This window comes from Talpa occidentalis, unplaced genomic scaffold (genome assembly GCF_014898055.3).
Source record: "Talpa occidentalis isolate TD23 unplaced genomic scaffold, MPIMG_talOcc4v2.1 talOcc4.16, whole genome shotgun sequence".
NCBI lineage: Eukaryota > Metazoa > Chordata > Mammalia > Eulipotyphla > Talpidae > Talpa > Talpa occidentalis.
In genome coordinates this window covers 69,168,905-69,195,195 of record NW_023601653.1, presented here as the reverse complement: position 1 = coordinate 69,195,195, position 26,291 = coordinate 69,168,905, and the positions used below count along the sequence as shown (strand labels likewise).

Here is a 26,291-nt window from a genome sequence, read left to right as displayed (position 1 = left end):
TTTATGATCCAGATGAAGGCCAGTTCTCTACAGTGCACTGAAAATATAAGGGGGCTTTGTTACCTTCAGTTTTCCTTATTTGGTTCTTTGGGATTGTGTGGTGTTACGTTAAATGGTTTAATTCCAACCTCAGTGACTGTTGGTAAAACTGTCTTTTCTCCCCCTGCCATTTCACGTACTGAGCCAGATTTTTAGAACCTTATCCTGACCTTTCATTCAAAGGTCAGATAGTGGCAATGATATCTAGTAAATAGACACGTTGCTGGACAGGCGCTGTCAGTGAGAGCCCAGTCTTCGCCCTGACATTTCACTCACTCTCTTCAGAGGGGCCTGTCAGGAGCTGAGGGAGGAGGTCCACATCAGCCAGGTTCTTCCCTGGACCTCAGTTGTGTACAAATTACATGTACATTCCAATAAATACAGAAAGGACACCAAAGTATCTGAGGCCACAGCAGGGGTTGGGGAGAGAGAGGTAAAAACAGGGGAAGGAAGAGACAAGGCTCTATGTGATGGTGCACGGGTGATTTGGTGGTAGAACTATGGGGTTGTGAACACTCACTCACTTTTCTTTTCTCTAGGATTTGTTCGTCTGGCTGGAGGGGTTGGGCCCTGCTCAGGGCGAGTAGAAGTGCATTCCAGAGGAGAATGGACTCCAGTGTCTGACAGGAACTTCACATCCCTCACTGCCCAGGTCATCTGTGCAGATCTGGGGTGTGGCAAGGCTGCATCTGTCCTGGGGGGCGTGCCCTTCAGAGAGTCAGATGGACTGATGTTTGCTGAGGAGTTCTGGTGTGAAGGGCAGGAGCCTCTGCTCCGGCTGTGTCGCAGGGTGCCCTGTCCTGGAGGCACTTGTCACCACAGCGGGGTTGTTCACATTGTCTGCGCAGGTGAGACCCGAGCAGGATTCACCCTCCCTGCCTACTATGTTGGGGTAAGAAACACATGAGCTTTGGCTGAACCCTTGTCTTCTCCTCCCAGCATACACCGAAATCCGGCTCATGAACAACGGCAGCTCTCAGTGTGAGGGACAGGTGGAAATGAATATTTCAGGGCACTGGAGTGTGCTCTGCGCCTCCCACTGGAGTCTGGCCAATGCCCATGTTGTGTGTCATCAGCTTGGCTGTGGACCGGCCCTGTCCATCCCTGAAGGAGCACACTCTAGGGGAGGAGCTGACCAGGTCTGGTGGGGCCGATTTCACTGCTCAGGGGCTGAGTCCTCCTTGTGGAACTGCCCGGTGACTGCCCTGGGTGCTCCTGACTGCAGGACTGGAAACACAGCCTCCGTGATCTGCTCAGGTGAGAGAGGGACTAGCTGCACTCAGGGTGCTCGGGTCCTTCAGAGTGTTACAGGGCAGCCCCGATATAAAACAGGTTGCCTGACTGTGGGTCCTCACCCACATGTTTAAAAGGGACTTAATACTCCACTGCAGGCACACACGAAAGGTTAATAAAAGATTTATTCACAAGGGCAGGGGAAATGAGGAAATGTACAATTTAGGGAGAAAAAATGGGAGATAAAGTCTTAAATGCCTCCTACCGTTTCCACTGATCTGGAATCCCAATGGCAGGCTGAGAGCTGGCGGTGAGCCAAGAGCCGTGAAGCCAGGAGGTGAGAGGGAGAGCGACCCCAAGGCCCACGTGTCTGGTTTTATACCAAACCTGGCTGCTTAACTCCACCCTCAGGTCCCAGCCACCTTCCCTTTGGTGGTGACGGGATTTATCTTTCCCAATGTCTTGATGGCTTTGGTCGGGAGTGGGGGTGGAGTCCACAAAGCCTGTATGGGATTAGCTCAGGACATCCTTTCCCCCTAACAAGAGCAGGGCGTGTGGGAAAACTGGCTCATGAGTGAAGAGTGCGCTATGTAGATACAAGTATTTGTCACAATGTATCCCCTGTACTCCTAATGTTGTTGTTTCATTGTACATGAAGTACATTTTAATACAGCTTAATTTTTTTTACCAGTTTTCTTTTGCTTCTAGATTAATTGTCTGTGGTCAAAATATATGATTTTTATGACTTTCTCTTAGTTTTTCCTTTGAAAAACATTTGGAACTCATTTACCATAACATGCAATCAGTTTTGATCAATGGCCTACATGCTCTTAAGAATAATGTGTATTCTTCTGTTTTGAGGTCAGATTAAACAAATCATACAATTCAGATATTCTGAATACCTACTGACAGCTTTTGTCTCAGTTACTGTGACACATCTTTCATTTTTGGCTTCTTAATACACATTTTTCAAAATACGATCATGGGAAGCAATCATTTGTTTTACTTTTTCCAATCTCATTTTCTTCATTCCTTTATTCCTCAACATAGTTCCTCCTAGCCCATCAGACTTGTAGTAATAAACCCTTCTTACTTCTTCCTACTGCCTTGACACCAAAGGATTAAGTCATCACTCCTGTGAATGAATATGTTCTCAACATCCTCGCACATGTCCCGCAGACACACATTTTAAATTCTCTGTAGGAGAAGCTTAATTGAAGAAAAGCATTTCTCTTCCTTTTTAGATCTCATGATAAGTGCTCTGGCTGCTATTGCTATGGTACCAATTTCCCCCAAAAAGTTAGCGACAGAAAAAAAATGCATTTTATTTTTCTGTGATTTCTGGGTCAGTAATTTGGGGAAGCTCAGTGGCGGTTCTCTCTGGTGGTTTCACATAGATGAAGTTATCTGGGCTGAAGTCATGCCAGAGCTCCCTGAACTGGGAACCAGCATGCTCAATGACAGGATGGCAGACCCCCTGCCTGTGGCCTCTCCCCAAGACAGGCTGAACAGAGCAGCTCCCTAAAGCATGTGCACTCAGATGGGCTGGGGAGCCTGCACAACTTTTCTGTTCTGGTGCAGGGAATAAGCAGTGTTGTCTCCACTGCATCATGTTGCCTTTAAGCAAGTCATGAAGATCAGTGAGATGCAAGGGAATGAGGCAAAGATCTCACTGCTCAGTGGACACCTTAGCAAATAATTTTGTGTATGTGTTTAAAAAGCACCAGGATGTCGAAATGTCTCACTGTGATAATAGATTTTTATATTCCACATTTCCTTCTTTCATTTGTGTATCTAAGGATCTAAAACTTCATAAATATGCGACTTAAACCTTTTACCATATCTCTTGTGCCCCTTTCATGTTTTCTAGTGTTTCCTCCTGTGCTCTATTCCTTATATTCTCCTCTGATCTCCCACTTTACTACTCCTGCTTTCAAATCACTTGTGAGGTTTTCAGAGTCATGTCTATAATTTATCTATAATGTTGAATTGACACAGATCTCAAGGGGAAATAGGCTCAACTCTGTTCTTTGCTTCTCTCTGAGCATTGGCTCCAAAATGCTCACTGTCCGGAAGCTCAGCAACACTTCAACACTATTGCCATATTCCCACTTTTCTAACTACATTCTTAGTGATTCTCATATTTGTCTTAAAAACAGAAATATTGTTTTTTGGGGGGTACAATTTCACAGAGAAAGTGAACTATAAAATAGTGATGCCTTGAGTGTTTTGTTAAAATGTTCATCTCAGCTCTCTCCACTAGATTATCATGTAGTTTAATTCATTTTCTGCTCTTCAACCACAAAAACCCTCTGGCCTCACTGTTCTGCAGGAAACCAGACCCAGGTGCTGCCCATGTGCACCCACTCCCCGTCTCCACCAGCAGGCTCTGCACCCTCAGAGGAGGGCACAGCCAACTGCTCAGGTGAGGGCCTTCCAGGACCAGGACAGCTTCTCCTTCCAGGTTAGATGCCTCCTTGACTTGACTCTCTCCTCAGACGTCACACAGCTCCGCCTGGTGGACGGAGCCCATCCCTGTGCCGGCAGAGTGGAGATCCTTCACCAGGGCTCCTGGGGCACCATCTGTGATGATGGCTGGGACCTGCGTGATGCCCACGTGGTGTGCAGACAGCTGGGCTGTGGGGAGGCCCTCAACGCCACGGTCTCTGCTCACTTCGGTGAGGGATCAGGCCCCATCTGGCTGGAGGAGCTGCAGTGCACAGGAAAGGAGTCCCAGGTGTGGAAGTGCCCATCCCGGGGCTGGGGGCGCCATGACTGCAGGCACAAGGAGGATGCCGGGGTCATCTGCTCAGGTCTGCACTGCACATTGTCCAGGGGCTGGGGGTAGAGTGTGAGGGTGTGGGGGAGACACTGAGCACAGTGTCTTAAAGAGACAGCAGAGCCCTCTTCCTCTATCATCAGAGCAGCAGTGTTACACATCTCTCACTGTTCTCTATAATCACCTCTCTCTCTCTAACCAGCACTTTTACAGACAGTGGGTCCCACATGGGATTACACTTGGCTCACCTGGTTAATCCTCAATGTTCAGGTTAAAACCTTCCAAGGTTTTCACTTAGTTCATCTGCACAGTCTCTTTTCTTTTCTTTTCTTTTTTTTTAAAATAATAAATTTTATTTTTATATTCCCCATACAATTGCAACCCCCCCATTCTGACCCCAATCCCTCACCCCCCGCCCCCCAAAAAGTGTCTCTGGTTCATAGTTTTTTGTTGATTTTGATTTTCACTTTCTTATAGTTATTCATTTTCCTGGTCCCTTATTTAAGTTTTCTAGATTCCTGCTATGAGTGAGACCATCCGGTATTTTTCTTTTTCTTTTTGGCTTATTTCGCTGAGCATGATCCCTTCCAGTGCCATCCATGTTGCTGCAAATTGCATGTGTTTCTCTTTTTTGAATGCTGAGTAATATTCCATGGTATATATGTACCACATCTTCTTGATCCAGTCATCTATTTTTGGGCATTTGGGCTGTTTCCAAAGCCTAGCTATTGTAAACATGCACAGTCTCTTTTCATGCAAGGTCTCGTATACACATGTTAGGTGATGATATGCACAGTTTCCAGGGATCATGATGCAGACATCTTTGGTGGAGTTGTCTGCCCCCACCCCAATCACCACACCTGCGTTTGCAGATTCTGTAGTTTGTCAGGAAGCAGCATCTAGCGTTTCTTTCCTGCAGAGAGCCCAGAGCACTGAGTGGGGTGCTCATGGTGCCCTGTCTCCCCCTTTCTCCTTCAGAGTTCCTGGCCTTCAGGATGGTCAGCGAGGACCAGGAATGTGCTGGGTGGCTGGAAGTTTTCTACAACAGGACCTGGGGCAGTGTGTGCAGCAGCCCCATGGATGCCATGACTTTGTCCGTGATCTGCGGACAGCTTGGCTGTGGGGACAGTGGGACCCTCAACTCTTTGGTTGCTGTTAGGGAAGGGTCTAGACCCCGGTGGGTAGATGGAATCCGGTGTAGGAAAACTGATACGTCTCTCTGGCAGTGTCCTTCTGACCCTTGGAAATACAGTTCGTGCTCTTCAGAAGAGGAAGCTTCGATCACATGCGCAGGTGACTATTGTATGTGTCGGTTATCACCCCATAGGCTGTCACTAGTGATGTTTATTTTCAAATCCAGCTTATGAGTTCAAGTTAGGTCTTTGAAATGAAGTAGGATAATAATTTAATCCATATGTTCCAAACCTGTTTTAGAGGAAAGTATAAGGAAACTTGTACTGACAGCAGTGCATGTGAAAAATACCAGGTGATTATATTGAATTTGTGGGGAGTGTGAATAATCCTCTGATCAACATCTAAGGAATTGTAGTGAATGAGGACTAGCTAAATGCTATGCTGAACACCTTGAAATAAGTGAGGGCCAGGTCCCCATGCTCTGTGTCTCATATGCTCCTGAATTTTTGCATCGAAATGCATCTGTACTCGTCAGACTCCTGGTCCGTCTGCTGGCAGAGAGTAAACTGTGTCTTGTAGAATCAAAATTACACTCCAGGTCAGAGGACAGAGAAGAGAGAATATATAATCTCTGCCTTCATGGAGCAGGAAATCCCTAGTTGAAAACTCTCCTTAGGCTGAAGTTTCATTGCCACGAGGATTAATGTGTGGAAAGGTGTACATGGGGCCAGAGGAGAAGTCCTGCTTTGATGGAGGGGAAGGATGAGAAAGAGTCCTGGCAGGAGGAGGTGGAAGATGATCCTGGTCAGTGTAATACTGGATTTTGAGAAAATTCTGTCATGGCAAGAGGAGAAGGAAGATAGGGGGAGTGAGGCAGGGGACCTTGGAAGGCAGAGCAGAGTGGAGCAGAGCGGAGACCTCCCAACCTCTTGTGGGCAGGTGCAAAGAAACAGATCTCACAAGGAGGAATTGGTTTATCCTCTTGACTGTCACTGCTGAGAGGGCAGAGACCTTGGGTCTCCAGATCTCTCTTTTTGCTTTGCTCACTTCTAAGAGTGATCTGAATCCCAGCTTTCTTGGTTGATCTGTTATACATTTTTAAAAAAGATTTATTTATTTATGCATACAAGAGCTGAGGTACAGGCCAGAGGTGTGAGGGGTGAGAGGATTCACCAGAGACAGAGTGGGGAACAGAATAGGCAGACTGACGAAATACACTGCTGAGGGGAGCAGAGTGAGAGCCAGGAGAGGTCTGCTGTGCCATGTGGGTTGTTCCCGGGCTGGCCGGCAATTGAACTCATGCTGCAGAGGCTGCGGATAGCTGCATAGGTTGCGTTTTAACCTTGAACCACCAGGGAGGCCCCCTGTTATGTAATTTTTCCTTAAAAAAGTGTAAGTGGAGTGTTGAACATGAATTATTTCTGTGATTCTAGTGTTATTTTATAAATATCTTCTTTTTAGTACAACAGACCGCTGAATGATTTTGTATTTTCTGTAATAGTCTACTCATAAATAATAAAGAAACTATACTTCACTAGATTTTAGTCATCTATTCATTCAGCGCGATTGATCAGTCCCCTCTGCCCAGTACTTACAGAATTTTCTGCACTCACACATGCTGAATGAAGCCCTGTGGGGCACCTGGCACTGAGCTAAGAGCATGAGCACAGGTGTGAGTCAGATGTGCAGGGTCTTTCCTCTAGGAGAGCTCCATCTGTGTGTGTGTGTTAGTTGTGGAGCACAGAGAGTGACAGACAGACAAAGATAAATTAATTTCAGCTGCTTGTATTGGACCTTCTTGGGGGGCAAGAGCACCCCTCCTGTCGCTGACCCAACACTCCCCCTTTGTTTCCACAGAAAGGACGCCCAAGAGCTGTCCATCTGCAGCCCCCTGCACAGGTACATCAGCTCCTCCCAGCTCCCTGGGTCCACCTGGGGCTCCTCCTTCAGGACTCTAACAGGGGTCCCCTGGCCTTGCAGACAGGGAGAAGCTGCGCCTGCGGGGAGGAGACAGCGCGTGCTCGGGCCGCGTGGAGGTGTGGCACGCGGGGGCGTGGGGCACGGTGTGCGACGACTCCTGGAGCCTGGCCGAGGCCCACGTGGTGTGCAGGCAGCTGGGCTGTGGCTCAGCGCTGGACGCCCCGCGGGCGGCGGCCTTTGGCCCTGGAAATGGCAGCATCTGGCTGGACGAGGTGCGGTGCAGGGGCGGGGAGTCCTCCCTGTGGGAGTGCCCTGCGGCTCCCTGGGGGCAGAACGACTGCAAGCATGAGGAGGACGCGGGAGTGAGGTGCTCGGGTGAGTGGGCGATGCTGTTGGGGATGGAAGAGGGGACATGTGCTGGCATCTCGAGGCTCTTCCTGGATTCACGTGCTGCTCTGGGCCTGGCACCTGGAGGCTCTTGCCTGATGCCTTGGAAGCTGTGAGAGAACAAGGTGCCAGACCTGGGGTGACCTGGGGCTTTCCCACCCAGCTCAGTAGTTGACCCCTCTATCCCCTTCTCTCCAGGTGAGAGGACAAGAATCCAGCCCACTCTTGGAAGTAAGTGCTTCTTCTTCTCTGAGTCATAGATAGAGGCACACACACATTTTCAGAGGCCTGTGCAGTAGCATCTACATAATTCTGGAAAATTAATCATATGAGCACAGGAAAGGCCCATACTCAGGTGCTGCAGTCCTGTTACCTCTTGTAACCGTAATGCCCCCAAACTTCATCCACTTCACTTTATAAAAACCCCTTAGTAACAGATGCAGAAGACAACTGGCACATCTCAGGGCAGGATCCGTATGGGTACATCTTGGGTTCAGGCCCTGGCATATATCTGAGTGCTAACTTCATGGATGAGGACTCAGTGGGTGAGCAAGACAAGGGCGGGTGGGGAAGGGCTCTCCTGGACCTACAACCCTCTCTCAACCTCACAACCCTCTTCTGTCCTCAGGCAGCAGATCAAACTCAGCTCCAGGCCTGGGCATCTTCTCCCTGACTGGGATCGTCTGCATCATCTTAGGGGCCCTTCTCTTCCTGGTCCTGGTCATCCTGGGGATACAGCTGCACAGAGGGAGAGCAGAGCACCAAGGTCGGCCATGGGGATGCTAAAGGGAAGTCGTGGGAGGTGTTAAGCCAGTTATGATACCAAGGAAAGTGCCCCAGTATTGTCTCCACCCTCACAGTCTGGCAAAAAGCACCTTCTCTACAGTAGCCTTTAAGATTCGAGAAAGCTGAATCCTTGGTTGAATATAAAACCTCTCAAAAATTATGACTTACTGTGAGAACAATGTCAGTGGGAATTGAGTATAGGATCGCAATCAGTGTCAGGAAAGCTGTCTCTGTCCCACAGAGCTCAGGAAGGGGCTCTGGCAGCCCAGAGGGAACCCCCATGGGTTGGCACGGGAGAGCACCATGTGCCTTGCCTGTTGTGTAGGGACTGCCTCTAGGACTTTTCTCTGACATCGTGCCATTTTCTGCAGCCTCACTTCCTTTCGAAGATGTCATAGATGAGACCTTGTACCAGGAGATTGATAACTATGCTCTGCCGGATAAGGAGGACCTTTTGGACAGCCCAGGTGTGTCCCAGGATCTCCCCGCTGTTCCTGGGCTGACCATGGTTTCCTTCACATTTATAGACTCAACCTCTCAGCCTCCTCCCAAGGCAGGAGCTCCTAGGCCTCTCCCTACAAATCTGAAGCTCCATGTCTTCTGAACCTTGACACCGGGCCTCCTACTATGGCAAAAGATTTCTGTCTGTGATGTTCTCTCCCCACCAGGAAACCTGTCTGAAGACTCAGCGACTAAGTTGCCGTATTACACAGGGGAGGATGAGGAGAAGGGAGACACAGGGTCTGCCCCAGGTAAGAGACACAGATTTTCCCTTTTTTGCGGGGATGAGAAGGAGGAATCTCTTCTGAAGAGAACTTCTGTGATGAGGATGGGAGGATTCTCTTCTGTCTTCTTCACAAAAACCTTTTGCTCTCTCTCCATTCTGTCACCTCACAAAGGAAAATATCAGACCTAGTTCTCTGTATCCACAGCTACTTCTAATCAGTTGCAGACATGCATCGAATTCTTATAGACACAAAGGCCATTTTTTTCAGTAATATCTAAAATTGACCTTCTGAGAATTTGCATGGTGAGCATTGGGAAGTGTTGTTCGCATAGGAGATGGTGTGATGTTGGTGGGTCATGTACATACTGAGACCCCAAAAATTGATATTGCTAGGACTTAGAAAACATGGACTGGACTTCCCTGGTGGCGCAAGGGGTTAAGCACAGCACTATGAAGCTGTCAGCAGCCTCTACAGCATGAGTTGGATCCCTGTCCAGCCAAGGAGCTACTCACATGGCGCAGCAGACCTCTCCTGTCTAGCCCACTGCTCCCCTCGGCAGTGTATTTCAGTCAGTTTGCCTGTTTTGTTCCCTACTCTGTCTCTGGTGAATCCTCTCACCCCTACATCTCTAGCCTGTACCCCAGTCTTGTATCTATAAATAAATAAATCTTTTAAAAAAAAGAAAAAAGCATGCTCTGGGCTCCCTGGTTGCACAAAGGGTTATGTTTCAACATTATGAAGTTGTCTGAAGCCAGTGCAGCATGAGTTCGATCCCCTGCCAGGGAGCTAACCCACATGGCACAGCAGACTTCTCCCGTCTTGCCCGTTGCTACCCTCAGCAGTGATTTCATAGATTCCCCTATGTTGTTGCCCACTCTGTCTCTGGTGAATCCTCTCACCCCTTGCACCTCTGGCCTGTACCCCAGTTCTTGTATGCATAAATAATTAAAAAAAATGAACTACTGTTGCTTGTACTTACCAGCCACTGGAAGCTCTTATTGACAAGGGACCTAAGAGAGGAGAATTTTCCTCCTAGGTCTTCCCCAGATGTTTATGATGGCTAGCTCTGGGCATAAGACATGAGACATGTCAGAGAATCCTGAGTGAAACTCAGGCCCTCTTTGGTGCAGGACAAGGGATCTCCTGTCTGTGAGTGAGAGGTACCCAGGATCCTTCTCCTACCTGCTCTGTGTTTCCCAGAGACTCAGAGGCATGTGAGAAGGTGGGTTCTCTTCATCCATTTTCACTCCAAGACACTGATTTGTACATATTATATTTACAGCTCCATAGCATGTGCTTGAATGTGTACCTAGTTTCATATTACCATAGCTTTTGTTGATGCTTTCTGGTATGAGAGACCATGTTAGGAAAGTGTACTAGGATATGTGGAAGAATCAAATAATTCTGAAAATAGTGAGATGAAATATATTTTGATCCCAGGGCCACAGACAGCCCTGGACTCTAGAGCTTATACATGTCAGCTGTTAGAATCTCTGCAGTAGAAGGGCCCGAGCACCCCCCAGTCCAGCCTCAGTCCTTGTCCATTTCCAGAGCCTCCGGGACAGCCTGTCAGAACCACGGGAGATGGTTATGATGATGTTGAAGAGTTTCCTGTTCCTGAAATTCCTACTTCCCCAGGAATGAGTAGGAATTACTTTTCTGCAGAGGAGGAAGCTGGTGCTGTGTATTCCCAGCCAGGTGAGTGTCAGTTCTGTCTCCAGTAGCCTCATTTCCTTGTCTGGAGAAAAATGAATTTGGACTCGTCAATAGTTTATCTTCACTATCAACATCTGGGGCCCTCTAGACCTGGATGTAGCATTCCTGGATATTGTCTATTTCATCTCTTCTGAGAGGAGACATCCTGTGTTATCATGTCCATTTCCTCCATCATCTCGTTACAGACATTCCTCTATGAATGGCAGAGGCTTTGTTCTCATTTTTTTCATCCTCCAAATTAAGAATTATGATCTGACAATAAATTTGGGGTTTTTTTCATTTTGTGGAACATATTCTGGAAAGTTTCAATAGCAGTGTCAATTAAATTTGAGTGCTAGAAAAATTTGATTGGGGAACCATGTATCCAGATCTTTAAATTTGGCATTAACTCTTATTAATGCAGATGTTCAAAGGCCCTAATTGGATGATAAAATCTCAGCTGTAGAATGAAACTAAGAAATAATTTTCTTGCATTGTTTCAGTTGTAGATGAAAAACCACCTTCCTAGGAGTAGGCCTCTGCTTATGTGTCAGCATGTGGGGCCTGGGGGGCAGGAGGCCATGGGATGTGGTTGAGCTGCTTCCTTTTGTCCTCTGCTCTGAACCCAGATTGTTCTCCTGAAGATTTCTGGGTTGCCCCAACTTTTGTTGAGGAGGTGTTTCTTAATCCCCTAGATTCCTCAATCACCAATCATTCCTGAAGTCACCTCCTGCCCCTATTCCTAATGAAATCAGACCACATGGGTGTGAGAGTGTTCATTCTGGTCTCATTGCCATCATTGCCCCAATACCTTGCAGTTGTAAAGAGCAAGAAACGACTTTGCACAGAGTTGCTGAGTGGAAGAAGCAGCTTTGCCTTTTCAGAGAGTTGCTGGGTCTCACAGATACCCTGTAGTCTTTTTGTGCACTCGTCTACTTCTACCAAAAAATTCTTTTTATTGTCACCACCGAAACTAGATTTTCCTTTACCTTGCAGGCCTCTCTCTGCAGTCTGATAGAGAAGCTGCCATCTCTGGCATGGGGAAAAGAGGCTGCCCATTGGTCTTGAGACAAGAAGACCCTGGGTATGATGATGTTGATATTAGCACCATGTAGCACCACTTTTGGATCAAATTAATCTTTAAAGAACCCACTATAACATTGTTTCCCCAATAAATGAGAATTCTGTCTTCGTTCTTACTGCAGAGTTTTTAATTGGGCCCCTGATGAAAGGACAGTCTTCTAATTAATACCCTGAGCATCAAGGTCAAGTGTTGTTAAGAGTGCAGATACATTGACCCTACTCACCTTGGAAAATTCAGTCTTCAATCACACCCACCCCCAAGTGAAATCTCCATTGAAATATCCTGTAACACGTCCCTCATCCAACACTCTTGCTTCCTTTACTGCAAAGAATGTCACACTTTCTGGAACAGTATAAGAACCTGAGACCTAGCTCTGAACTGAGTATTTACTCAGTAATATACATGTGGAAACACTTCACTGAATATTTCAAAAAATCCACTCCTCCTTTGCTAAACCCAGAAGTGAGAGTCACAGTGAATGGGGTGAGTAGGCAGGAGGGAAATGGTTGCAGCTCTTGTAATTTTGCCAACAGGCTTATGGAATATCAATGTCAAAAATCTCCCTACAATGCCCTTCTCTTCCCTTATTCTCCAACATCCCCAATCTGCCCTTTCTCCAGGAAATTGCACATCCTGGTCTTCATAAATCCTGATGGTTTCTACCCTTTTCCATGAACAACTCTTCTATTCCCTCTTCTGAGTACATTTATTTAAGCCCATGGTATCAACCTTCACCTTTACAAACCCTTTTGAAGTAGCTTATTTCTTCCTATTCCATTTCCAATCATCCACACCTATTTACTTCAGTTGTAACAAGGGAGAGAATTGGAGGGATCAGGGGAGGAAGGGCTAGAGGGAGACAAGCAGACAAGTCAAACAATAAAATTCTTCTGGAATTACATTGTGTCTGGAAACATTTCTGGTTCATCATGAGCTACATGACATTTTATAATAAGTCATCTGCAAATCAGTATGGCGAACATTTACAGCCTTCTAACTTCAGAAGATTTCACCAAGGTTTTATGATCTTCATAAAATAAGTACTTTGGGAAATAAGATATGTACTATCAAGAATGTCCATGACATAATGGAAAACTTTTCCAAAATGCACCAACTACATGTACAATTTTTTTTTTTCAAATGCTCCACAAGCACTACCTTATCAAAATTTGGAAGACACTAGCTGCATTAGAGTCGCAAAGCCCTGAGCTGAGTCCATGAAACTGCCCACACTTGGAGCTCGGCTTCTCTCTTTAGCCTCTTTAACTAATTATTTAGTGTCATTTTCAGGACCAGCATATGGAGCCTGTCAGTTTTCTCTAAACAGGTCATGTTCTTTTGCAGTTAGGGATCAAGTTAGAGTCCCTTGTCTAAGAAAGTGATACCTGGAACATTCATGAATCTGGGCAAAGTACACCTTGAGTGGCCTGTGAGGAGGTGAGAAAACAGTCAGGTCACTCATCTATTTCCTTGAAGAAAAGTGTGTTTGAGGACTAATAGTGTAAGAGCAATTAGGGTGAAACTTACTAAAATAGCAATATCAAAAGTACTTTACACAGAATGTTTAATTTTGAGCCATTTATATAAATAAATACAGGCCATTACCACTGTATCAGAATACACACATTTAGAACATCTGTAGCCTCATCTCAGTTTTAAAGAACATCATTGTAAAAGCACTGAGGATGCTCTGGGGATGAACATTCAACATCGTCATGTGCAGGGCCCCTTATCTCCCCAGGGAGCAGCTGGGAACTGCCTTTTCCTTTCTCAGGATCAATTGTTCCTTTAGTGACCTGCAGAGAACAGTCTAACATGGTGAAGCAATGTTTTATCAAAACTGTGACAAGGGGACAGGACAGTAGCTCAGGGAGGAGAAGGACCAATGAATGGTGATGAGAAAACATCCCTGAAGGCCCAGTAACACTCAGGGGGTTCAGGGTATGTCAAATTAGTTACAACAAGGGATATATCAGGAAAACCTCCTAAAACCCAGTGTATATGGTTTTTGAATGATCAGATATCTGTGGCCACTCAGAGGTGCTCTATGAAGACCTGTGCCCTGGTTCATCAATTCAGTAAGACCTTGACCCAACAGCAAAGAGAATCATAAAAAGGAAGGTGAGAATTTTTCCTTTCCCAATGGCCAGGTCTGAATTTGCACAGAGAAGGAGACAGGAGAGCAGATCCAGAGGAAGCTCAGCTCCTCCTGACAGTCTGCCTTTGCTGGTGATGGCCTTGATGTGTGTTTCCAAAGACCGCAGACACCATCATAGGAGCTTCTGTTCTCCACAGTTCCCGGTTCCACAGTCACAAGAGCTTCTTCCATGAGAATGAGCGTCTTCTCTGTCCACTGAAATATCTGGAGTAGAACAGCTCGTTGCTTCCACAATTCTGAGTCTTTAGTCCAACACCAGGGGTTTATTTTTAAAGGCCACCACATAATGACTTGCTCATATTAGTGCTAAAATGTGTTCACTGTCCGTCTCACATCCCCCAAATGTCCTATTAATTCTTACACTGCACTATTTTAAAAAAATCTCCAACTACCTTTTACATACAAGAGAGTATAAGAATGTTACCAGGATTATTTCCATTGTCTGAATTGGGAAACACACTCAATTCATCTACAAATCTTTAAGAACACATATTTCAGATATAGTTATGATGCCAAAAGTACAAATGTTTCCTCCATATCAACACACCTGACAGCATTAAGGAAGATAATGTAGAGGTTTTGCTGTTAATATATTAGGTCATACAAATTTTGAATATGCAGGATGAGAGGCCTGGGGGGAACTCAAAATCATCCTACTCAGGACAGAGGTAAAAGATCACAGATGAACTACCCCACTCACCTGTCTGAGTGACCCTCAACACATTCTCCTCCTGTAGGGGAACCTCCCCCTCACTCATCCCAGACACAGAAGAAGCCTCAGGCACTGGCACATCTTCAGCTTCATCATAACCCACGCCTGGGGCATCGCGTCTGAGCTGAGGGATCTAAGGGTATATGAGGTGACCAGGTAAAATCACAGTAAAGGGTAGTTAAGTAAGAGCTAAATACCTATTCACCTGAAAGTCTGATGGTTCCTAAATAGAGGATCCATATACTCCATGTTCTAGGGATATTTTTCTAGGCCAAAAATTTCATTTTTACTGCATAAGCCAGAAAAATATTCTAATCTTAATATATCCTGATTAAAACTTCGTAGTCAGATAACTAAAATAGTCAGATTATGCTTCCCAAATGTTATTTTTTTAAGACAGTGTTTTGCAGGCTTCCTGCTTAAATCACTCTGCCTCCAGGGATTCTCAGGGCCACAGGAACCTTACCTCATTCAGCCAGAAAGACCCTGATCCCTTCCTGAAGTGAGCAGAGACCATGGCACTGAGGTCCTCTCCACGGCCCAGCTGTCTGTACACCACATGGTTATCAGGCAGGTCCCAAGTATCAACACATGCGGTGCCCCAGGAGCCCTGGTGAAGGATCTCCACTCTGCTGGTGCAGGGATGGCCTCTGTCCACCAGGCAGAGCTGCGTGCTGTGTGAGGAGAGAGTCAGGTCAAGGGGGCATTTAATCCAGAAGAAGGTTTGCCTGGTGCTGGGGGCCCTTCACCTGAGCATCTGGCAGTGCCCTGGTCTGAGACTGCTGGTAGGATCAGCTTGTGGGTACACAGGGGCAGCACCTGGGTCTAGTTTCCTGTGGCAGTGTGGTGGGAGGCTTAGTGGAATTGAAGAGCAGAAAACGGAATTAAACTACATGATAACCTAGTGGTAGGGCCCGAGATGAATGCTATAATGAGGCAGTCATGGTATCTTAATTTTAGAGTTTACCTTCTGTGTGGAAAGTTCTGTCTTTGACAATGCCAAAGTTTCTTATTTAGGCCAAACACTGAGAATGAACTTAGAGAGGTGGTATAATCCAATAGTATCTGAAAGTGTTGCAGAGCTCCCAAGGCAGTGAGGATTTTTGGAGCCAGATTCTCCCACAGAAGCAAAGAGCAGGGCTGAGCCTCTTTCACCCCAACATGTTTGTCAACAGTGTTATCACTCAGATACTGAAAACCTCAGCAGAGATTTTGCCAACACTCAGGACTTAGGGAAAATCTAGTGTAATTCAGAGTTGGCCAAGGAGGAGGAGCTTGTTACCCAGAACCCTCCTACCACAGAAGAAGAATGAACTGTGAGTGGGCTGTTTTTCACAGGGATGGAGGCCCAGCTTCTAGTCTTATCAGTTTCTTTTAAATAAGGTGGTCAAGCTACCCATAACTTTTGTGTGTTGAGGAAGCAAAGAGTATAAACAATGATCTCCTTAAAGAACATAAGAATAAGTGGAAGAGAAAAGACTTGATACACTGCATTTATTAACTTATTAAAATTAAGAACCTGGCTTATAAAGAAACAGTATAACCAGAATGAAAATTAAAGGTGAAGCATTTAACACCCCAATATGTAGTATTGAATCATAAGACACTGTCATGTTATTTTAGTAATTAGGAACTGGAAATATCGGGGTTCTGATAAGATCACAGAAACCCCACAGCCAGCACTATGCTCAGTGGGAGACTCGATGAGGCTTTATACTAATTGAGATACATTAGACAGAGAAAGACAGATAGTGTATGATCACCAGTATGTGGAATCTAAAAATAACTGAACTTGTGTAAACAAAGTGTAGAGATTATCAGGGATGGGCTATTGGCTATTGGAGAGATGCTTTTTTTAAGGGCTAGGAATTGTAATTACTAGATGAATAAGTCCAGGAGGTCTAATGCACAATGTGGTGATTATAGATTACATGATACTATAAATTTTAAGGTTGCTCTGAGATTTTAGTTGTTCCACCACAAAAAACATGATAATCATGGGATGTGATAACAGTGTGAACTAACACTTGTAAGTAGTCACCTCCATATGTGATACACATATATGTATAAATCCATATATATACTAATACATACCTCATACATGTATAAATGTATCAATACCTATACCTTAGATAGACACAGTGACACTCATCATTTATATTTTATTTATTTATTTTATTAACAATTTATTTATTTATGCATACAAGAACTGGGGTATAAATCAGAAGTGTGGGGGATTAGGGGACTCACCAGAGATAGTAGGGAGCAGAACACTGAAATACTCTACTGAGGGGAGCAGCTGGCGAATCAGGAGAGGTCTGATGTGCCATGTGGGTTGCTCCCCGGCCGGCTGAGGAATTTAACTCATGCTGCAGTGGCTGGTGATTTAATAAAAAAAATTGTTGAGTGGTAAAATGATGAAGGCTGTTTTCTTTGTAGCAGAGATGAGCTCAAGCAATTTGTGTCCAAAAGATTCCATTTCCAAGCACTATAATGATACCATCTTATTTGGCCTCAAGGAGGCCAGAAGAGAATATGAAAGTTGACTAAGTGGCTCATACGAAAATGAGAGGAGGAAGGGGAAGCAGAGGGACTGAAATGTCGACATTGAGGACGCTGGAGCAGAAGGGCACCCCCTTACTAGCCAGTACAGACTGGGCTGCCAGGTGCAGATTGCCACATTGTGAAATGGGGGTGAATTTTGTGGTTATGTTATAATGTGTAGTCCCACCATGTCCCAGAGAAGTATAGTTTATTCCCAGTGAAGTGTCTATACTGGCCATGGTAATTTTGGGGGCAATGAAGTGAAGGAAGGAAAGACAGACAGACTTTATACAGTTGCATCTAGAGCCCTGTATGTCGTGAGGCTTTCTCTTACCAACAGAAGTAGAGAAAGGGGAGCCGCTACCCTATAAGGCTAGTGATGTGTTCCCTTAATGCCGATCTCAATTTTTTCCCCCAAGAACTTTTCATTCTAAACCAGTTTTCTACTCATCTGGCTTTTTGTTCTCATCGTAGATTCTTCTTGTTTCTTTGCAGCCACAACATGTTGGGTGGTTGACACAGGAGACGTAGCTTCATTAGCAACAGTCCTCTTTACCTGGGCCCATGGGTGGTGGAGCTGACCCAGAACCATCAGCAACACCTGACCCCTCCCAGCTGCTGAACCATCAGTCACTGAACCAGACCCTGGGGGGAGAGACAGTCACGCATCTTTCTCTAATTTAGCTTTTCTGCTTCCGCTTTGCGACTGATGACTCCTGGTGTCAGAAAAACTCACCTCTCATATAAGGAGACACCTCAGATAGAGCATCTAATTGGTGTTTGAACCTCAGATAGTTTCCATTTATGGAGTGTTTGATGCAGGGACGATGCTCAACAGGGTTTCTATTGGCTCCCGGAAGAGGCAAAGTCAGGGGGTGGAACTATATAAACCCCTCCTGGGAGAGGGAGCCCTCATTAAGGACTGAGGGGCTTCTTTGTATATTTGGGGAAACTGAGGCAGTTACCTATTAACATGAGGACTAGAACTACCATGAATGGACATTGCTTCCTCCCAGGACTTACTGTTCTCCTCTCTGCTGTCCTAGCGAGCGCCCAAGGTAAGAGGAGCCTCCCTCCCTAAGATCAGCAGAGATGCTGGATCAGTTCTCAGGCTCTGGGGGTGAGCCCTGGGATTGCAAAGGCAACTCCTCTCTGTTGACCCCTTGGTTTTGACCAAATGTCATCCTTAGTGACAGCGTATGTTCATTTTTCTCCTGAGGGGGTTCTGCTTTTCTAGTTAGGCTGTGAGGTGTTGCCCATATTCTAAGCTTGTTTTCTGAGTGTCCAGAATCTGTGTTCAGTCCTCCTCAGTAACATTTCAAAACAATGAAAATGTCTGATGACTTCCCAGTTTTCCTCGAATGGATTATGAGTGACTTCCTGAGGCTGCATCTTTGAGATTCCTGCCTGCAGTCAGTACTGTGTCTCCCCAACAGGATTCTTGGTTTCTGCTCCTTTAGCCTAAGGATGAGAGCGAGAGAGCAGACAGAGAGAGAGAGAGAGAGAGAGAGAGAGAGAGAGAGAGAGAGAGAAGGGTGTATAAGGGGAGTTTGAAGAGCATGTGAAGGGTGAATGTATGAACAGGAGCATGTCTGCCAGTGGACATCAGCTATCTAGAAAGGAATCACAGAAACGCACTCTACGGCAGATGGCTGGATTGTGGTGAAATGGTGGTGGTGGTGATGTGTGTGTACTGTCTATGATGAGGGCAGATATGGATGCCTTTAAAGAAAACCCTCCCAATAGAAACTTTAATTACACCCCTAGATAACCCTGCACCTGCAATCTAAGCCTGCTTATGAGTTGTTTTTTTCTTCCCCACAAACCCACAGCTCAAACGTTTTTCTGCTTCACTGCCATCTTTCCCAGCACTGGGTGCTGGTAGGATTCTGTCTCCCTGCCTGTGGTGTTTCCCTTCCTACCTGTTGGCTCCATGGACTTCCACCCCAGGGAGCAGCAGAAAATTGTTTCCAAATGTGGGTGTCCCTGGGTGGACTGAGATGAGCACTGCAGGCAGAGGGCTGTGGCCTCTGAGACCAGGATATCCCATCTTGGTTAGTGTTCTCTGCCCAAGTGGGGTCTCAATCATGTCTGTGACATCCTGAGGGTCTGCTGTTGAGGAAGAGACCTGAGCTTGTGAATGTCCTTAGGTGGATTTTCTCCATGTAGTTCCCCCCAGGCCCTACATGACATCTGCTCTCCACTGGCCCCTGAACAGCCGAACCCACAATATCAGGGTTGAGCCCTGATGTGACAATGCTCTAGCACATCCTGGTCAGCCTGTCTCTCAGGTGTGGGCCTTGGGCCTGGCTGCTCTAGATGCTCCTCCCTCTCCACCCCTTTCCGGTTCCCTGTTTCCTCCTGATTTCAAGCCCCTCCACTCAAGTGTCTTCTGACTCTTCTTTGGGAAATTCTCCTCTCTATAGTAGTCTGCGCCTCACTTATATTTCTTGAAACTTCCATTCCTAGGGACATGGTCACATGTGAGGACAGCTGTCCCTTTGCAGGCTTTGCAGGTTCTTAGGTGTAGAAAGTGCACTTTGACAATGAAATATGCAATTGGTGCTGATTCCATTCTGGCCTCTCTGGGTGTGAGAGCAATGAATACATTTTACTAAGAAGAAATCACACTTCACTCTGACAAGCATTTTTTCTCATCAGAGACAACATCCTGTAAGAGTATATGACTCAAGCACAAGCTCATATATTAGGCATCAGTACACACGAGTTGCCCCATCTCCTTGTTTAATTGCAGCCCTGGTGCCAGGTGCCAAAGAGCCCTGACTCTTCCCTAAGCTGGGCACAGGCAGTCAGGACCTGCCTCTCCCTGTCCCCCTTTCTGAATGTGAAGGCTCTGTTTTAACAGAGGCTTGGCTCATAGGAGAGTCAGAAATATTTCGGATTTCTCTTCCCATTTACCTACTCTTTTTCATCTCTCTAAAGGATACTCATCAATGTGTGTTTTAACAATGTTTCCATAGTATAGATATTTCCCCCATCATTTTATTTTCAACTTTCTTTGTCCTTGTATGTTACAAGTAACATTTACTTGAATTTTGTTGCTTTATATTAATTTGCTTTTACTAATTATAATAAAGTAAAAATCAAAATTAGGCAACTATAAACCAGAGACACACTACAGAAGGGGAAACAGAGTAGGATCAAAATAAGGGTGGTGGGAATTTTACAGGGACTATAACCAAGAAGAAAAAGCATACATTTTAAAAAATGAAAAATGATATAAGAAATATATAAAATAAAAAAGTTATAATAATATCTTGATTTTCTTTTAATTGAAGTATCTGTTCTTTTTAATTTAAATACAAATGCTGATGTCATTGAGTGAGTATCATTTACTTTTAATCGACTCACCTGCTCTATATGCCCTTTCTCTCCATTTTTAGGCCTTCTTTTTTTATTTTTAAAAAAATTCCTCTTTTGGGCCTCCCCGGTGGCACAGTTGTTGAGCACTGGGCTGCGAAACTGCCCACAGCCTCTGCAGTGCCGGTTTGATCCCCGGCCATTGGCAAGGGTCCCACATGGTGCGCAGACCTCTCTTGCTGCCCGCTGCTCCCAGCAGTGTATTTCGTCAGTCTGCCTGCTCTGCTCCCCGCTCTGGCTCTGGTGAATTCTCTCACCTTCCCATGCTTCTGACTGTACCCAGTGCTTGTATAAATAAATAAATAAATCTTTAAAAAAAAATTCCTCTTTTACTTTGATTTTTATCCACCTACAAGGAGTTTGGGATTTCACAGCTTCCTTGGTATTCTTGGAGCTTCTTGAAAATGTGAGTTATAGCTTTCATCCATTTTTTAAAATTCTCAACCATTATTTCTTCAAAGATAACTTCACTGTTCTCTGTCTCTGTCTTTCCTCCTTCCCAGTTGGAAACTGTTACTTTGATATCTTTAATATATTTACAATTCTATGTTAAGTTCTTTTCCTTTTTAACTGTTCTTGTTTTCTTCACCCCCCCCTTTTTTTTTTACTAAATTCATGACTCTTAGTGAAAAAACTCTCATGAGCTATGTGTGTTTCTAACTTATATTGTTTTCTTTTTCACTATGTCATGTGAGCCCATATTTCTCCATGCCATTTCACTTTTTATTTAATATTAAAAATTGTGCATGAGGGCCTCCCTGGTGGCACAGCAGTTGAGCACTGTGCTGCGAAGCTGCCCGCAGCCTCTGCAGCGCTGGTTCAATCCCCGGCCGCCTGGCGAGCATCCCACATGGCGCACAGACCTCTCCTGCCGCCCTCTGCTCCCCTCAGCAGTGTACTTCGTCAGTCTGCCTGTTCTGTTCCCCGCTCTGGCTCTGGTGAATTCTCTCACCCTCCTGCGCTTCTGACTGTACCCAGTGCTTATATAAATAAATAAATCTTAAAAAAAAAATTGTGCATGGAAAATAAGAAACTCCAGATATCTTTTCTGACACCTGGAAGCATCATCTTCTGTTCAGCTAGGCAGGTGGGGCTGGGGCTGCTGAGCACGCAGATATCTAACTGTAACCCAGACCTGAGCTGGGACAACACTTGCTGGCAGTTTGGGTGACATCAGTCTACCTCTGCCTGTCTCTGTGCCTGTGGCAAGGGCATTCTGGGAACTCAGAATTCAGCTGAGAACCTGGATATTTTGGTAGCTCAGCACCAAGAGAATAAAGGACTAGCCACTCTACTTTCCAAGAGTTTTGACATAGCTCTTTGGCTTCCTGTCCTGCAAAACAGGTGCACTTGGCAAATATTTGCAAGAAAACCTGCTTTATGTTGTGGGCCTGATATCTCCTATTTCACACTCAAGTGCCAGCGCTTACTTTAAGTTGGTCATGGAATGGAGAATAAAACCTACCACTCCTCCATTTTTTATTTTTTTTATTTTTTTATTTTATTACTAGAAGCTCTAGGTTTTATTCTCTATTTCATCCTTACTTAAATTGCAATAATGACACATTAACTTCTTGGTGCATCTTTTTTTTTACATATAAAGGAGAAAATAATAATATAGAGACTGTATTTGACAAAAAGTGGATCTGTTTGAGTGTTTTCAGCTCAGGAATATAACCTGATTCTACTCTGAGGTGGGGTTAGAGATACATTATATTTCCTCCTAAACACTAAATAACTCCAAATTTTGAGTAAAAAATAGCAATGAAGTTCAAGTAGAGATTATACTGTTTTAGGGAAGAAGCAAATGTGTGATGCCCGGTGTCTCTGCCAATGTTAGTCTCATCTGACATCGTCTCCCGTATGAGGTGGCCCCATCTACTCAAGGAGAAATTCATTCTGGAGCCTAGAACCATAAATGAAATATTCTGGATAAATCCTGGCCTGTCTCATGGTCCTTTCATTCTTCAGCTGTGAGTGACTATGGCAAGAACAGCTCTGACTAGAACGAGTCTCCTGGCTACCTATGAGGATTTTGATAAGCTCACCACAGTTCCCTTTAATTCAATAGCATGGAAATGGGTGTAACATAAGGAATCCACCAGCTACAAGCCCTCTACAGCCACTCTGCACTCATTTAACTGCTCAGGGCAGAGATTCTGACACCTCGGGACATCTTGTCAGATGCCGTTACATTAGTGTTACTCTGACTGGACCTGGTCACAGCTGTTCTCTCAGTTGGCTTATCTGTTGTTTTCAGCTACATTTCTCTTGTTCTTTCCTATTTTCAACTCTACTGTTCTGCTTGTTGCTGTAGGAAACCAGGTGCTACCCCTACACAAGCACTGTGTCTCCACCAGCAGGCTCTGCAGCCTCAGAGAAGGGCACCGCCAGTTGCTCTGGTGAAGGGCCCCCAGGACCAGGGAAGTATTCCTTTTCTGTGTTAGAAGCACCCCCTTGACCTGACTCTCTCCTCAGACAGCACACAGATCCGCCTGGTAGACGGAGGCCATCGTTGTGCTGGCAGAGTGGAGATCCTTTACCAGGGTTCCTGGGGCACCATCTGTGATGACGGCTGGGACCTGCATGATGCCCATGTGGTGTGCAGACAGCTGGGCTGTGGGGAGGCCCTCAATGCCACAGTCTCTGCTCACTTCGGGCAGGGATCAGGGCCCATCTGGTTGGACGATCTGCGGTGCAGAGGAAAGGAGTCCTATGTGTGGAAGTGCCAGTCCCGGGGCTGGGGAGACAACTTTTGCCTTCATTCTGAGGATGCAGGAGTCATCTGCTCAGGTATGGTCAGTGCATTTTCAGGGGCTGAGGGAATGGAAAGTTCCTAGGAGGCTGGTGTCTGTTGCGACAGCAGAGAAAGATGGCCAGAGAGGTCTGAGACCCATCCCCTCTCTCCATAGTCCCAAGGGCACAAAGCTTCTGTGAATGATGAGCATCCTTTACTCCTAAAGAAACTGCTCATCCTTCTTTATGCATTGGTCTTACCTGACAAAAGAACTTAATCTATTATCACCCTGATTAAAACCAATCTTCATGATACTTTTATAATTTACTTTTTGTTAGAGTAAACTTATGTAAATCTCCACACTAACTCTCCTTGTTCAGTGAGACGATTAGGGGGAGGAACAGAATGAGGATGCACATTCCCTGGTTAATAGTTTCTGTATGGATATGCAAGATCTGGTTTTAAACTGGGTTATTAAGAGCAGAGACACAGGGGATATTACTGAACAAATCAGAGGGTTGTATGGATTTGTGCCAAATTTCGTGCCTCCTTTCTAAACTTAAGCATAAACATTCATAGTTCTTTTGCCAGTAAAATCAAAAAGCTGTGGATGAAATACTTGGGGTCAGAGATTCTTACTCATTGCTGCTGGAAAATACACTCTATTTTCTTTCAAAACACTTGTGCAAACTCAAATTTGGAGGCTAAGTAGCCATGCACTGACAAGTCAATAGTGAAGGAAATAAAATGTTAGTTTGTGTGTTTTATGGAAAGAAATTTCATAGATTTGTTTTATTCCATGGTTTCAAAATGAATTGCCTTTGGGGATTTGAGAAGAATGGATTAAGGGGACAAACACAACTTTTCAAGGAGTGGAAGCAATTTAAACTGGCTGGGCAGGAGAGGAGTGCTGGGGAGCTGAGAAGACACATAAGGGGTTCCCTGAGCAGCATGAGGATGCAGGGGTATGTGGAGATGCCATCTCTGCCTGAGGACACAGAGTGTCTTTACAGCAAGAGGCCAGACAAAGACATATCTGACCACAACGTTTATTTTGCCTGGAGTGGGGTTGATTCATATAAATAAATCGCCATCTGAAGCAGCAGTTCTCTTTGCATTGTGCTGTCCATGTGTCTCCTAATCTTTTCAAAGGACTTAGAACTGTCTACTGGCTATTTTTCCTCTACTAGAAGTAACCTCCTGAAGAGATAAGAACATTGATTTATTATAATTCACATTCCCAGCACTTACAACAGTTCATAGAAATTGGCAAGCTCTAAAATGACAATTGTATTTTGAATCAAACAATATGAAAGGGCATCTCAATATGGCCTCTCTCTACTCAGGTAGCAAACCTGTGCTAAATTTGGAGGCGCCTCCTCTGAAGCTGCCCTGTCTCTGTTTCATCATTTCCCAATCAGAGGCTGAATCTTGGCCCATTTCTGGACTCCCCGTGACCCACTCTCCTTGCCCTTTGCTGCCCTTGAGGGGAAGGTCACCATGACCACCTCTGGCTTTCAAGGTGAGGGGCAGCCCCATTGTCCCAAGGTGGAGAGCGAGTTTTATGTTCAAAACAGATACCTCGTCTTTGTGGCTCCCTGGTAGCCAAATGCCACATCCAGGGGAGACATTTCCCACATCTCAGGCACCCAGTGCTCTGTTCCAACAGAACAGTCAGAACTTGGAGGCATAGATGGGGACCCGGAAGGATCAGAGGCAGGCGAGGCTGCTGGTCAGAGGCCTTGAGAGTTGGTTTTGAAGCAGATGAGTCACAGCTGCAGGGAGGACAGAGGAGGCATCTTGGTCAGAGGGGAAGGAATAAGGAAAGAAAGGTGGTGACAACAAATCTGGTCATTCTTGCTCCCTCGCTTCTCTAGAGAAAACCAAATCCTAAGGCTTTAACAGTGAGAGGGGAATGTCCTCTGACCAAAACAGCCCTAAGCTGAAGCTGAGGTGTGGAAAATTGGGGCTCTCCAGACTCAGGTTTGGATGCAGAGAATAGATTCCTCAGGTTGGTCCCTGAGATCCCAGCTATGACTCAGGTGATGTCTCTTTTGCACATGGGCTGCATTGGAAAGTGGGGTCACCCCTATGAGACAAGAGTAGGGGTGTAATACAAAGAGGAGAGGAACAGAGATACTTAACACTGGGTCTGAAGGAAGATGAGTTGTTGTGCAGGAACCTGGGAAGTGGAGCTGCTGTCAGGAGCATAAAATAGTCACCAAAGCAGCTATTTCAGGCCAGAGTGTGCGCCAAGTCAGTAATCCCAAACCAGCCAATCTATGACAGAACATCCCTGGGTTCTGCTTTTCTGGCCTAAAATAAGGACAAAGTGCTCAGCTTGTCCAGTATTATTTACATCTCTTTAAACACATTGACATATATTTTTAATTTATTGATTGATATATATTTTACATCATTGTTCAGTTTCATTTTTTAAAATTTTTTATATATATATTTTTTACATCATTGCTCATTTTTAAACAATGTTTGCTTTCCCCCCTCCCCATGAGTAATCCCTATATAATTTCCTTCACCAATGCACCTGTGCACCATCACCTCAGTCCCCTGTGCTCCTCCCTCCCTCCCTCTGATCCCTCTCCCTCCTCCTCCCTACAAGATGTCTCTGGTTTGTAATTGTCTGCTTGTTTTTGTTCTGTTTTGTTTTGTATTGCTATTAGTTTTCCCCTGATATCTTGTTGGTTCCCCTATATTCCTCCTGTAAGTGAAACCATTGATATTTTTCTTTTTCCTTCTGACTATTTCACTGAGCATAATTCCTTCTAGCTTCATCCACATTGCAGCAAATGGCATTAGTTTAAAAAATGTTTGCTTCCCTCTCCCCATCAGGTGTAGTCCCCAGAGAGTTCCTCTACCAATTCACCTGTCCACATCACCACAATCCCCTGTGCTCCTCCCTCCCTTCTCTCATCCTTCTCCCTCCTCCTCCCCTGCAGGATGTCTCTGGTTTGTA

General features: G+C 45.3%; 1 protein-coding gene across 1 annotated transcript in view; it reads left to right on the top strand.

Moving 5' to 3' along the window:
• Window positions 1-26,291, top strand: part of LOC119247043 (uncharacterized) — a 206,390-nt gene that overhangs the window by 63,605 nt on the left and 116,494 nt on the right. Inside the window, 10 exon segments of the mRNA XM_054696783.1 lie at window positions 579-887; window positions 979-1,296; window positions 3,605-3,697; window positions 3,771-4,085; window positions 5,030-5,344; window positions 7,043-7,084; window positions 7,166-7,480; window positions 11,960-11,971; window positions 13,980-14,014; window positions 23,028-23,373. Coding sequence (XP_054552758.1) covers window positions 579-887; window positions 979-1,296; window positions 3,605-3,697; window positions 3,771-4,085; window positions 5,030-5,344; window positions 7,043-7,084; window positions 7,166-7,480; window positions 11,960-11,971; window positions 13,980-14,014; window positions 23,028-23,373 — 2,100 coding nt within the window.